At 35.8% G+C, this 12,595-nt stretch overlaps 1 protein-coding gene across 3 annotated transcripts in view; it reads left to right on the forward strand.

Moving 5' to 3' along the window:
* LOC113396104 (transcription factor kayak) overlaps window positions 1-12,275 on the forward strand; it is a 33,412-nt gene extending 21,137 nt beyond the window's left edge. For 2 of the 3 annotated variants that reach the window (XM_026633898.2, XM_026633899.2), the window contains exons 2-5: window positions 8,196-8,370; window positions 9,196-9,751; window positions 10,077-10,197; window positions 10,324-12,275. In XM_026633898.2, the coding sequence (XP_026489683.2) occupies window positions 8,196-8,370; window positions 9,196-9,751; window positions 10,077-10,197; window positions 10,324-10,551 (1,080 nt within the window). In that variant the 3' untranslated portion in view covers window positions 10,552-12,275. Of the gene's footprint in view, window positions 1-6,417; window positions 6,832-8,195; window positions 8,371-9,195; window positions 9,752-10,076; window positions 10,198-10,323 lie in introns of those variants that run through there. The other variant, XM_026633900.2, reaches the window with a different exon arrangement.
* Window positions 12,276-12,595: the final 320 nt, after the last annotated feature.

Below are 12,595 nucleotides of genomic sequence, written 5' to 3' on the forward strand. Positions count from 1 at the left end.
GTTACTTTGGTTATCGTCGTCAAACAATAAATACCGATTAAAAATACTTCTCAGAAACAGATAACCTGTTTTGACCCATATTAAACGTAATCGACGGAAAATTATTTACTTATTGAAAATTATATCATGCATATAGTATATTATTTCAAAAATTATTTATCGGTTTGTTCTCGGCGGTGTTCCATTGATTTACTAAAATAAGCAATTGACTCATTGCCTTGTTCAGATATCATGAAAACCGCAAAATAACAGACTTGGTACACTTAATAGCCATTTAAGTTCGCGCTGAATATGTAACGAGTTCAAAGGCAAAAACATGTTTTGTTATTCGCTTCGATCATAAAAAGCGTAGGATTGTTTTTTTTTTTTTTAGTAAAGTCTGCGGCTTGGCAAACGGCGACGCGCGGAATGCCCGTCATTTCCGGACGATATCCGGTCCTCCGGCTGGCGCCGCTCATTACCGATTATATGATAAATGATATCTAAATTCGCATGTGACATATAACTAAAATCTATGAAAATATAATTTGCTTATATATAGAACGACTTATTTCAACGAGTTCTCCGTTTCCTCTATTTTCCGGTTTTACTCGTTTTCATACGACTTCCTCATTCTTAGCCTTCAATTTACCCAATGTGATAATGTACTTGTCGCATAGATATTTTTTAATAATGCAAATCAACACCGTTTCGTTTTCGTCATTAAAGTGTTTATATTCAGATTTCTTCGTGAAATTTTATGTCGCGTGCTGATTCATAGTTCGCATGAATCATTGAACGTAATCGACTTTTTGAATCGAGCCGACAAATGAAATACGCAAGTCGTAGTGACCCGCGATAGAGAGCGAGTGACGATGACTCATGCGGGTTTTCCGAGAAATACAGAATGGAGCAGTTTTCATGAAAACGAAGGTCGATTCGACTGCTCAGAACCGTTCACTGCTCCGTTTAGTCGACTGCTTTTTGCTAATCCCGCTAAGCTAATTCATTTATATTTATACGTATTAATAATATTTCGATGTTGAAAACTGAGGTTTTTAACCCTTTAAACGGAAAGCGAATAAGCGGAGGGTGTAGATTTTGCCAATGTCCTGTTTTTGTTCAATATTTTGCCTACGGGAATTATACATTGCGTTATCGATTTCAGCTTTTACTTAATAAGGCTAACTTGGAACAGCAATGGTCGTGTTGCACGCGTTTTCTTCATGTTATAAAGGTGAAGAGAAGGGCTGTTGGCGCGGTGCCAGGCGTCGATTTATTTTATTATTCGTTCAGTGGCGGTCAATGTCGCGACAGTCGACGGCGCCGTACAATGCTTGCATGTGTTGTTAGTTTAATACTTACCCTGTACATTTTAATGTTAGATTAGTACTTATACGGCGGCAGCGAACGTTAATGCATACAGATCTCATCTTCATTTATTTTTGTTATTTATTGTTGAACACTCATTCGATTCCCGTATAACTAGTTATAAATATTTATTGACATTATAAAATGTATTTATAGAAAACGACTTCTAATGAAATCGAATGTTTTCGTCAAATCCGGTCTTTAAATACGTAAACTCATGCGGATGTGCATTCAATTACATATTGACATAATATTTTGATTATTTAAAGTATGCCAGTGTCGTACTTGTAGAATTTATCATTCGCCAGCGGACACGTGTTTATGTTTGCCAATTATGGTGATGCCAATGACATCCTCGTAATAAACAGTCTCTATATACTCGAGATAACAATCCTTACACACACATCTATCGTTCAGTTTCATCCTGTTTGACGTAAATATCACATATCATTGAAAAGATAATGCTTCAAGGCATTCGAATGTACTTGGTACCAGTAAAATATATATTAATGAAAACAAAAGCTGGGGAATATTTATAAATTATTGCGTTTGCTACAGCCCGTTTATTGAGGAAGTTTCATGATATTTAATTTTCCTAAGAAGCCATCATAAATGTCAACCAATCAAGAAAATTATTATCAAATAGGATATTCGTCGGAGCGATTAAAATGGCGGCACACAGTTAGACAGTGAATAAAATGCAATATAAAACAAATCTTTGTGTAGAATCAGTTCAAGGAATTTCCTAAGCCGACAACTCGAGCAACGCTATTAGTCCGAGCAATTAGCGTTCCGTTAATGAGCTTCCAAACAACCGTCGAGATACGAAATCTCTTAGTGTAGAGCACGACTGCACGCAGCGATGGTCTCTTTGAATTGATGTCCTAATAAGTTGGGAGTGCTATGGAATTTTAGGCCAGTATTTAAAATTCCTAAGATATCATATCAATGTTAACACATTAAAATATATTTATCTGTAATTTGGATATATTAGAAAAAAATTTTTACGAGAATTTAAGAAGGATATGAACACACTATAAGTACGCTTAGTATACGAGCATACGAAGCAGAAGAAACGGCTAACGCTAAATTATTATTAAATGCCCGATGATTTAAAATACCTACAGTGCACTTGTAGATTAAGCCCAGTTATTTCAGTATCATAGTTTATTGTTCTGAAAACAAGTCATTTTAAACATTTCCATTTTAAGTGAAAATTAACATTGTTAATTGCCGCAACATTGTGCCTGACTATTGTTACAAATTTTCCGTGTTGCTTGATGAGTTCGAGACAAAATTCGGTTAGATTCGTTTAACGTGAAGTTTTGTAACGGTAATCTTTAAATGTTAACAGTAGTTCATTGTAAGTATACCTACTATTTTGAGATTTAGTGATTTTCTGCTCTTTTAAAAATTTCCCAAATTATCAGTTTTAATAAAATACGTTTCGACGACGTACCTATGTTTTATTTGGAGTTAAATTAGTTTTTAATCTTCTAATCTACTTTTTATATCAGTTTTTCAAACACATTAGTAATTGTAAAACGCAAAAATTTAGAGTTTAAATCGTTCCGTTTAAAAAGTAATGTATCTTTATTGAGAGAATAGCTATGGGTAACCGAATTAAGTACCAAGTAAACAATAGTTAAATGAATCTGACCAAACGCCTTGTGCGGGCGTGGTCCACCTGCCAGTTGCCAGTCACATCACACGGTCACCACGTGCTCGCGTAGTACGCATCGACAACGTGCTCGGGCCTAAACGAGCATGGACATATCGATGACCGGAGAGTGCGAGGACCTCTACCGTATGTCATCACGTATTGCTGTTTCAGATTTATGACTTGATATTTTTTATGACAGCACTGTTTATTTTGTAAAAAGTTATGTCAGCTGATTATCATAGATTAGCGCGTTTTGATTTATCGATGACCAAGAGATACGAATATTCGTTAATCGATAAGTTCGTTCGTTAACCTTATGAATATATTATAGATGGTTTTAATAACGCCTCAACACACATGAGATGTTTATTATTTTAAAGCATAATATTTTCGAATGACACTTTGTTAGTGTTGATGATATTATGCAAAACGATCACAACTATCGACTTTTTCCCGGTAAGCCCCCGTTGCGATACCGCGGCTAATTAAAACTATGACATGTTTTGATTTCAGTTAGCTGTGTAAACAAAATCAGTGCTTATATTTCAAACGAGGAAATTGTAACTATTTGTCCTGGTCGTATTATAACAACGGGCGTAAAGAAACATTTAATTCCATAAATGTATATATATTTGATACTCTTAAAAATATTATTAATTATTGTATATATTCTGGTATTATTTTCGACATTTATTGAAGAATGCTCATTACGCTTCGAATCTTCGATATACCAATAGAATCAGGATATATCGTAATCATAATAAGTTCTTGTTCACGTGTTGATATAATATTTTTAATCAATTAAATATTCTTATAAAATTATACACAACTTCCTCCCGAGGTGTTTGACCGCATCTCGTATTGCAACTTTGCAATGCTTATTTTGCTAAAACACTCACATCATCCGTAGTGAAGGTTGAAGGGTAACCGTTGCTATAATTAGCACGATAAAAATAGCCGCTAAGAAATCAACTGAAACTTGCAACGATTTGGTAGCCTTTACTTAAACAAAGTTAGCTAAAGGAGTTGGAAACAATTACTTTAATTCCGAATGTGTTTCTTTGTTGTGTTCAAAATAATCTTTTCCAGAGGTCGCGATAACTTTACCGATATAATTATTGGAATATAAACGGTATAGTTGTACTTTATTATTATTTTCGCAAGGTCATAATTATAACTGATCGAATGAATAGATTCCCAGCGAGTAATGATAAATGTCACTTTTTTTTTCCTTGATTTTGATACCACTTGTACGCATATGTTCGCTCCGACACAAAACCCTACAAAAGATTTTATGTTTCATATGAATATATTATATAGTATTAACAGATAACTCGCCTGGTAATGGACGTGGGCGAACACACGTGCGGATAACGGGCTTGCAATATCGTCGATACGCCTGTACATAAATAAGTACTTTATAATATATACATAACTATGTGACATAGTTTTTAAAATAGTTTCATTAGGGTACAGTTTAAATGATATAAATGTATAAAATTATTTTGGCGTTTCGTAGCATATTTCAATTTTTTTTAATTTATCTATGTACCTATATCGTTATAAGTAATTAATGGAAATAATTATATTTTACCAAAGCATTACTTATTATTCGCCTATTAGGTAATATTGATATATTAAAATATCAGCTCTTAGAAAATTTTAGTTCCTGATGCATAGGTGGTATTAAAGTAATAAGTTAATTTCATACTATTATCGGCCATGTGGAAACATCGCCTACCTCACTACTCGCTACGTCACAACTAGATATAGTGGTGATCTCATGAACGCGCGATAACAACATTGCTTCTTCATGAACCCAACCACTTTATCTGTCCCACGAAATTCTCACGTATTGCGAATATTCTGCTCTACGCACGGTATCATGGAAACGTCATTGATCAATAATATGAATTTAAATATAGAACATGAATAGTTTCGTGTAATATAAATGGAGCTCGTATTAATGATAACTAAATCAGTTCAAACTCGAGGGTTTTATTAGCAGACATTGTAGCGTTTCACCTTCTGGCTGAATCAAAAGATCAGCTCAGTGGTATCAATATTTTGTATTGCCATCCGAATTCAATATAATTGCGAAGTTTCAAATCGACAGGAATAATAGTTTGTCAAATTGACTTACTCCGATCAACATAAAGTATGTTAAAATAATATTCATTGATTACGCTGTATCTTTACAGAAATATCAATTATAAGGAATTTTCAAATCAACTTTTAAAACCCATTTTAAGATCCTAAAGACATAAAACGATTAAGAAATATATTTTAAATATGTAAACCATTTAAAAAAATACAATGTAGTTTGGAACGAGTCCAATTCACTGATAATATTCGTTCAAGATAATGCACAGGAATGCAAGATTATTTTAGGTGAGTGATAGGTAAGCACCGTGACCAATTAGTGTTCGCTCTGTGTGTTCGTGCATTTGAGACGAATTTCATTTAGGCAATTGCGGTAATTGAGCGGAGTGTGCTCCTTCCGGAGCGCTCGCCCGCTTTGTCCTGCCAGCTCATGAGATTGCCACAATTATTATCTACTACTTCACATTTAGCAATCTTTAGAGTTCATGCACTTGAGATCGTTTTTATGCTAACACTTTATACTAAAAGGTACATTTGTAGGGTTAAGTTGGTATCATTTTTGCTATAGTTAAATAAAATTTCAATCTTCCCCCAGAAAAATCAAAGTGTAAAGTTTCAGGAATATTTCGTGACTTTATCAGTCATTTATTATATTTTGGCAATAGTGTTACACTTCAAAATTGCAATGCAGTCTATTCCTAGTTATCGAAAATATCATCTAGTGTTAAAAATATTTTCTACAAAAACATTCTTCTCACGATTCAATGTACAAAATCTAAATAAAAGATACATTTTTTATAATATGCTTTGTCTAGATATTGTAATTCAGTAAATGTATAATTTGTCAAAGCTCGTTTTAAACGGGTAGACATAAAATAAATTATAATAATAGTTGGCACCATATAAGGTTCTCTTCGCCGAAACGTCTCGCCTACGGGCGCGTAGCGCGGCGTCCTTGATGCAAGGTCCTGCCAGCTTGCCAAGCCTCCCGCCCACTAACTATTATCTGTACCAAAGGTAGAGTAAGAAATTTTACCCAGAGGTGAGAGTTAGTTGTTCATAAATTAAAGTTTTCTTCGTTAATGGACCGAAATCGTTAAACGTTGACTTAAAGAGTGTAAATGGTTCTCTTCATATGGCGCTTTGTTTTCGCGTTGCAAGCGCCTATTACCTCAGATAACTAACCGCCGGCGCGATGCGAAATGATGCGAAATATTTCCGGAGTTAGAGGAGTGTTCTATAAATACGTGATTTCGACGTCGCTCGTGGGCGAACATTTCGGGCGAGTGAGGGCGGGCGCGGAGCGGCAGTAGCGCGCGATCTGCCGCGGCCGGCCGCCGTACGCCGTACGCGCGCACAACGAACGAACGACCCGCACTCCCGCGCACACGATTACCAAAGCGAATTGTCGCAGTTGACGATACCGAGCCGCCCTTTAACACTAACTGAGCCATTGGAATTTCTTTTCGCCCGACGACTATTCGAGTGCACTGATCAAAATTTAATCCCAATTAATATTTATTTGCGAGGGCGGATAATAACGAATAAATCGACTAACTAACTCGAACCGCACGAAGGTGTCGCGTCGCAAAAAGCGCAACACAATAGAGTAAGCGTCTAATTATAAACGTGGTTGTGTTAGCACCGCCGAGATGCAGAACATTGATCCACTGGAGTTCGCCAACATGCTGGCCACTGAGTTGTGGTGCCAACAGGTACACCCTACATTACAGCACGGGTGCAAGTACACGTAACCCCTAGTGCATTCATCAATTCGCACCTTTCTAACAAGTAAAATTTGATATTACGTATCCCAAAACAACATTGTGCCAAAAACCACGCTGTCTGGCATGCGAAGTGCGGCTTCGTTCTCGCGATTTAAAGTAGGATGAAGTGAATCAGACCTATAATACGTATTATTGCTCGCATACGAGTCTTAATTTGCGAAGGACAAATGGTATTAAATCTAAAATGTATACTTATGTCTGTGTTTGCCGTGACTGTCGTTCTTTCAAAGTCAAACGATCGTCTACTAAGTAAAAGCAGATGAAATAACAATTACATATAACTTTTTCTAAAATTAGTAATCAAATATGATCATCGTCACATGTACCTGTACTATAACGATCAGTTTATTATTATACGTTAAACAAAGTGCATAGTAGTAATTATTTCGAACAATTTGTTTATTTTAACTTATTTAAAATGATCGCGGTTGAAAGGCGTGTGCTTAATTTTTCAACACTCGATTTCAAGAATATACATATCAAAGGATAAACATGATGTACTATGATAACATCTCGTAAAAATATAAATAATACATCTTAATTGTTATTATTTTTCTACTAAGATTTTTAAGAGGTTTTATTTATATTAATTATTAAAAATTTTGGTACAAATCTTACTATTGAATTAAAACCGTTGTACTGAAATTTAGCATGTGGTACTACTACTGATTCTATACAAGTTCTAAATTAAAGTAATATACTATGGTGATTAAATCGAAACTTCGCCATATAAAGCTTTGTTTCAATATATACATATAGATACTGAATATATATATAGATATATAATATTTGTATAATAATTTATGTGACATAATAAATTTATAATATATTGAGATATTAAAATATTTTTGTCTGTTGCATTGTTATTGTTATTGTTTCGTTAATGTCGCATAAATGTTTTGCTGATAAAAAGCGATCGGAATGTGGAAGCGACGTTGATTTTCAATATAATAAATATAAATATTGCGTAACGATTTCAATTTGTAATTCAACGCTTGTACTACAATATATGTATTTTTTGGAGGTCTAAATATAAACTGTATTAACAGTATATTAATCATCTAAAAAGACCGTTATATTTTTGCAAGTAAACTTTGGATCTTTTCTGAATTAATTTGAACTAACTACTATCAAACATCGTTTTAAAATCATCGCCATTGTATATAATATATTTTTATATATACTATTATTAGATAGCTGTGAAAGTTTATTCTTTTTTGTTTTATATATCATCTCATCACGTCTCCAGAAACGTCTTCATATAATTAAATGTTATTTTTCTTTATTTCCAGTTGGCAAACCTTGAGGGCCTCCAGTCGGGGGTCCCAACCCGCACCACGGCGACCATAACGCCCACGCAGTTGCGCAACTTCGAGCAGACCTATATCGAGTTGAGCAACTGTCGCAGTGAGCAGAGCAACCACGCAGGTTTCGTGCCGCCTTCCGTCACGCAGACCAACAATTACGGTCAGTTATAATAAAATATATTTATTTTATTTTAATAAGATGGCAGAAATGGCAATTGTATCGTCTGATCGTAAGTGATCATATCCGGCCCAACATACTTAAGTTCTTATATATGGACTTTGTTAAAACATTGATTTCTCTCTTTCATCTGTATTGTTATTGCAGAACGTTCTTTATCTGTCTTTTCGTATACAATAGTGGCTCCTTAATATTTCGAATCAAAAGCAGCATTTTAAATATTCCTATTACGTGGTGTTATATCCAAGCAGTTCCTATTCGGAGCCAATATATTATATACCATAAAAAAAATCAATTTTGCTTTTTATCACTGAGATAATAAATTATGTCATGGTGTACTCGTCTACAAACTCATACATACCTTTAATCATTTTTATCAAGACAGTGTAGACACATACACTGGCATGTTATATATTGGTAAATAATAATCGTTTGACAAATTTAGAGATACAAATATAACAATGGCCTAGTAATTTTTATACTGAGCTCTACTACTATAGTTGGGCGTGTAGTTCTCATGACAAACTAACTTTTATCATCATGTGTTTCTTATCTACAATATTCCAGTTGTCCTGGCAATATCATCTGTACTATTAACGATTTCTTTACAAATGTTAGTAACATTTGTATTGTTATTTCAATTCAAACAATTGGATGTCATCGTTTCCAATTTTAGTCAAGCCAAAAATGACAGTTTTCGTATATTACGAAAGTAATACTTATATATTTTTGGGCTCGAGTTAGTGCTTAATATTAATTGTATATTTTTTTTAAACTTTAAAATAATATAATGATTTAATTTTACAGGCATCCTGAATCCTGTGGGTTACTGTGACTCGGGCCCGACGACTCTGCATGTGTCGCCGGGCCCACTCTCAGCTAGCGGTGACAGCAGCAGCAGTCCTGGCCTTCCAGCGCCGAAGAGACGTAACATGGGCGGACGTCGACCGACTAAAGCTCCCCAAGACATCTCACCAGAGGAGGAGGAACGAAGAAAAATACGCCGAGAAAGAAATAAAATGGCAGCCGCTCGTTGTCGCAAACGAAGACTGGACCACACCAATGAACTGCAAGAAGAAACAGACAGGCTCGAAGAGAAAAATCAAGCATTCAAAGACGAAATCCGCAAATTAAATGCCGATGTAGACCAATTGCAGGCGATATTGCGCAACCACCTACCCCTTTGCGGGCTCGAGAAGAGGTCGACTAGTCCACCAGACGTGAAGCCGTTTCAAGACCCCTACGAGTATCCAGAGATGCCAGAAGACGGTGTCAGAGTTAAAGTGGAGGTGATGGATCCCGTAGTAGACCCCGTCCTTGGGTTAGATAATGATATCTTCGCCTCGCCGACGCCGGACAAAAGGTAAGCCCTGATCATCATGACGAGGCATCTATTGACATGTCGAATATCAAAATGTTGTTTAATTGTGAATCATGCGGGAAATTACAGCTATAAAACATTTCATTCACGTTTGATTCCTTAATGGATTTTCCAGTTGTTAAAAGTAGCGAATATAAAGGATTTCAATAATAATAAACACTTTTTTTTTTTCAATTAAAATAGTGCAATTTCGAGTAATGATTAAAATTCTGATTTTATTATATTATAAGAAATATTAAATGACATTGAGTATATATTGAAGATGTTATGTAGATTTATTTTAACGCAAAAATATTGCTTGTTTAAGGATAATGCTGTCGGCGGCAAACCCGGCCGTGGTCACGAGTGCGAGTTCGCTGGACACGCCGCCCGTGCGGCCCTCGCGACCTAACTTCCTTCAGGTGCCGCTCACCGTCACTCCCGCGCAGGTAACCATTGTATAAAAATAAAATACTTAATAAAAAAGCAATGCATTATTTTGTTCATATTGCTTATGTAAAATAAAAATATTGTGTTATTATATTATATTAATATAAACTTTAATGATCTTTCAGATTCACAACAACAAAGCGTTGGGTAACAACAACAAAATAGCCGGCATCGAGATCAGCACGCCGAGCAATGGCATCCCGTTCAACTTCGACAGTCTGATGGAAGGCGGCACTGGGCTCACCCCCGTGCACCCGCACCCGCACCCGCACCCGCACCCCTGCGCGCAGCAGCAACGTGCCGCGCCCGACCTCGCCTCGCCCGACGCGCACAACAGCCTCGTGAGCCTCTGAGATCACCTCTCCGCCGCCTGCCCTCTCTTCGAGCCGCTCGACCTGCTCAGCGATCTCGAGCCGAGTCCCCTCTACTAGCAGTGCGGCCTCTCGACCGGGCCGCCTCTGCTGCCAGGACAACCGAGTTCTAAACTCGGCACGCAAGAGACAAACCTCTCGGAAGCAGTATTAGGCAGCAGCGGGCGCGGCGTGCGCGGGCCCGCGTGTGACGCGGCCGGCGCACGGAACCTAGTTCGTAACGTGTAAAGACTACGCTATTTATTCTTCGTGACTTCGTTCTATCTCGTTTCTATCGTGCTATCTTCGTCTCCCTCGGGCCCCCGCCGGCTGTTTTGTCTATTTATTGAGGGGGCCCACGTAACACACTTGCTCACTATGTGCTTTGTATTTATATTACTGAATATTTAATTGTAGTCTAATATTAGAGCGTATCGGCGCAGCGACGCCAGCCTACGAGAGTCAATTGATGAGCTGTTCTAGTATTCTAAAGGAGAATATTTTTATAACTAGATTGTATATCTGCGTAAATAATAATTGTGATGTAAAAATAAAACAGAGTTTTATTTGAAGCATTTCAGTGATTAATTTTCGAGTTGTGCTTAATATCTAGCGAGGCTAGACTAGTAATATGTTATATTGTAAAAGATCTCTTTTACGCGACGCCCGCGGGGTCCGGCACCGTCGAACCGATCCACGACATCTTGTCATAATAACCGAGTGCCATTCGCTATGTCTATTCTCAAGAATACAATAACTTTGAGTACGAAATATTAGTTAACCATAGACTAACAGCAATATTACTTAATGAATAATTAATATATTGAATGTAAGTTAGCTCAATATCGATATAATGTCATACCGTTCATTGGATTAGGTACTGGTAGTGTAAAATTATTGATAAGAATTTTTGTGATACGTCCAGTGATTTGCGCTCCGAGTGGAGACGGTCATTTTATATTGTGTATTTATACTCACGACCTCGTTTTAAGTCAATTTTCGTCACATTGGTGCATCGATGTCGGTTCTGATTGCATTTTTATGTAACTTTTATTATTTAAAGTAAAACCATTGTCATTATCATAATAGTCGTCATGTATTGGATCGAGACAGTTTAATGAATGAGTTAGAGTTAGCCCTCGTGACACGAGGCAGGGTCGCTCACGTTTGTACCGATGGTGACCGCTGGAGTTAAAGCAAGTAGACTAAGGCAATAATTAGGCTAAGGGCACTTAACATTTAACTGTAATACGCATAACTTAGACCAAATTATTATTTTATGTGCTTTATCGTAGTTTTAATTACAATCTAAGCCAAATATTGATTTTATGTCGTTAATTTAGGTTTAGGGTAAACCGCCGTTTCCGAAAAAGTATTATTGGTTAGACGCCCAGGAATGCGGAGTATTTATTTAAAATAATTATTGTATTTGAATCATCATCTTTTGAATTTTTATATGAGCGACTTTTGTATTTATAGTAACATACAATAAAACGTCTTAAGCATAATATGAACATTTAGATATTGTAAGAGAGATGTAATTTTTTCTAGAAGATTTTTTCTTAACGCAATTGTAGAATACTTTTGTATTTTTTCATAAAATTTAGCAAAGCAATATATTTGATAAAATAATTATTGTTCTATTACAGCCAGATGTAGTAAATTATAATATATATATATATATATATATGTAAATCAGAATATATAAAGTTTACGTACACCACTGACTCTATGAGTTTTATTTCATGCCTTTTCGTTTTCAATTAGATATACAGGGTTATTGGTAATTCGACGTATTTCCGTTAGGAGGTGATAGGGGTGTCTATTTGCGATAATTTTAACCCCCATATGCATAATGCAAAAGTGAACCATTTTTGAGTTATCGCGTTTTTCAGATTTTTTTAAAACAAGTCAAAAATGCAACTTCAAAAATTTATTAAAAAAAAGTATCAATTAAAATCTATTTTTTCCTTCTGATTTATAAAAACGATTAAACACTGGATATTTTTCAATATTTAAACAATAATTATCGGTCCAAATTTAAAAA

Source organism: Vanessa tameamea, chromosome 19 (genome assembly GCF_037043105.1).
Source record: "Vanessa tameamea isolate UH-Manoa-2023 chromosome 19, ilVanTame1 primary haplotype, whole genome shotgun sequence".
Lineage (NCBI taxonomy): Eukaryota > Metazoa > Arthropoda > Insecta > Lepidoptera > Nymphalidae > Vanessa > Vanessa tameamea.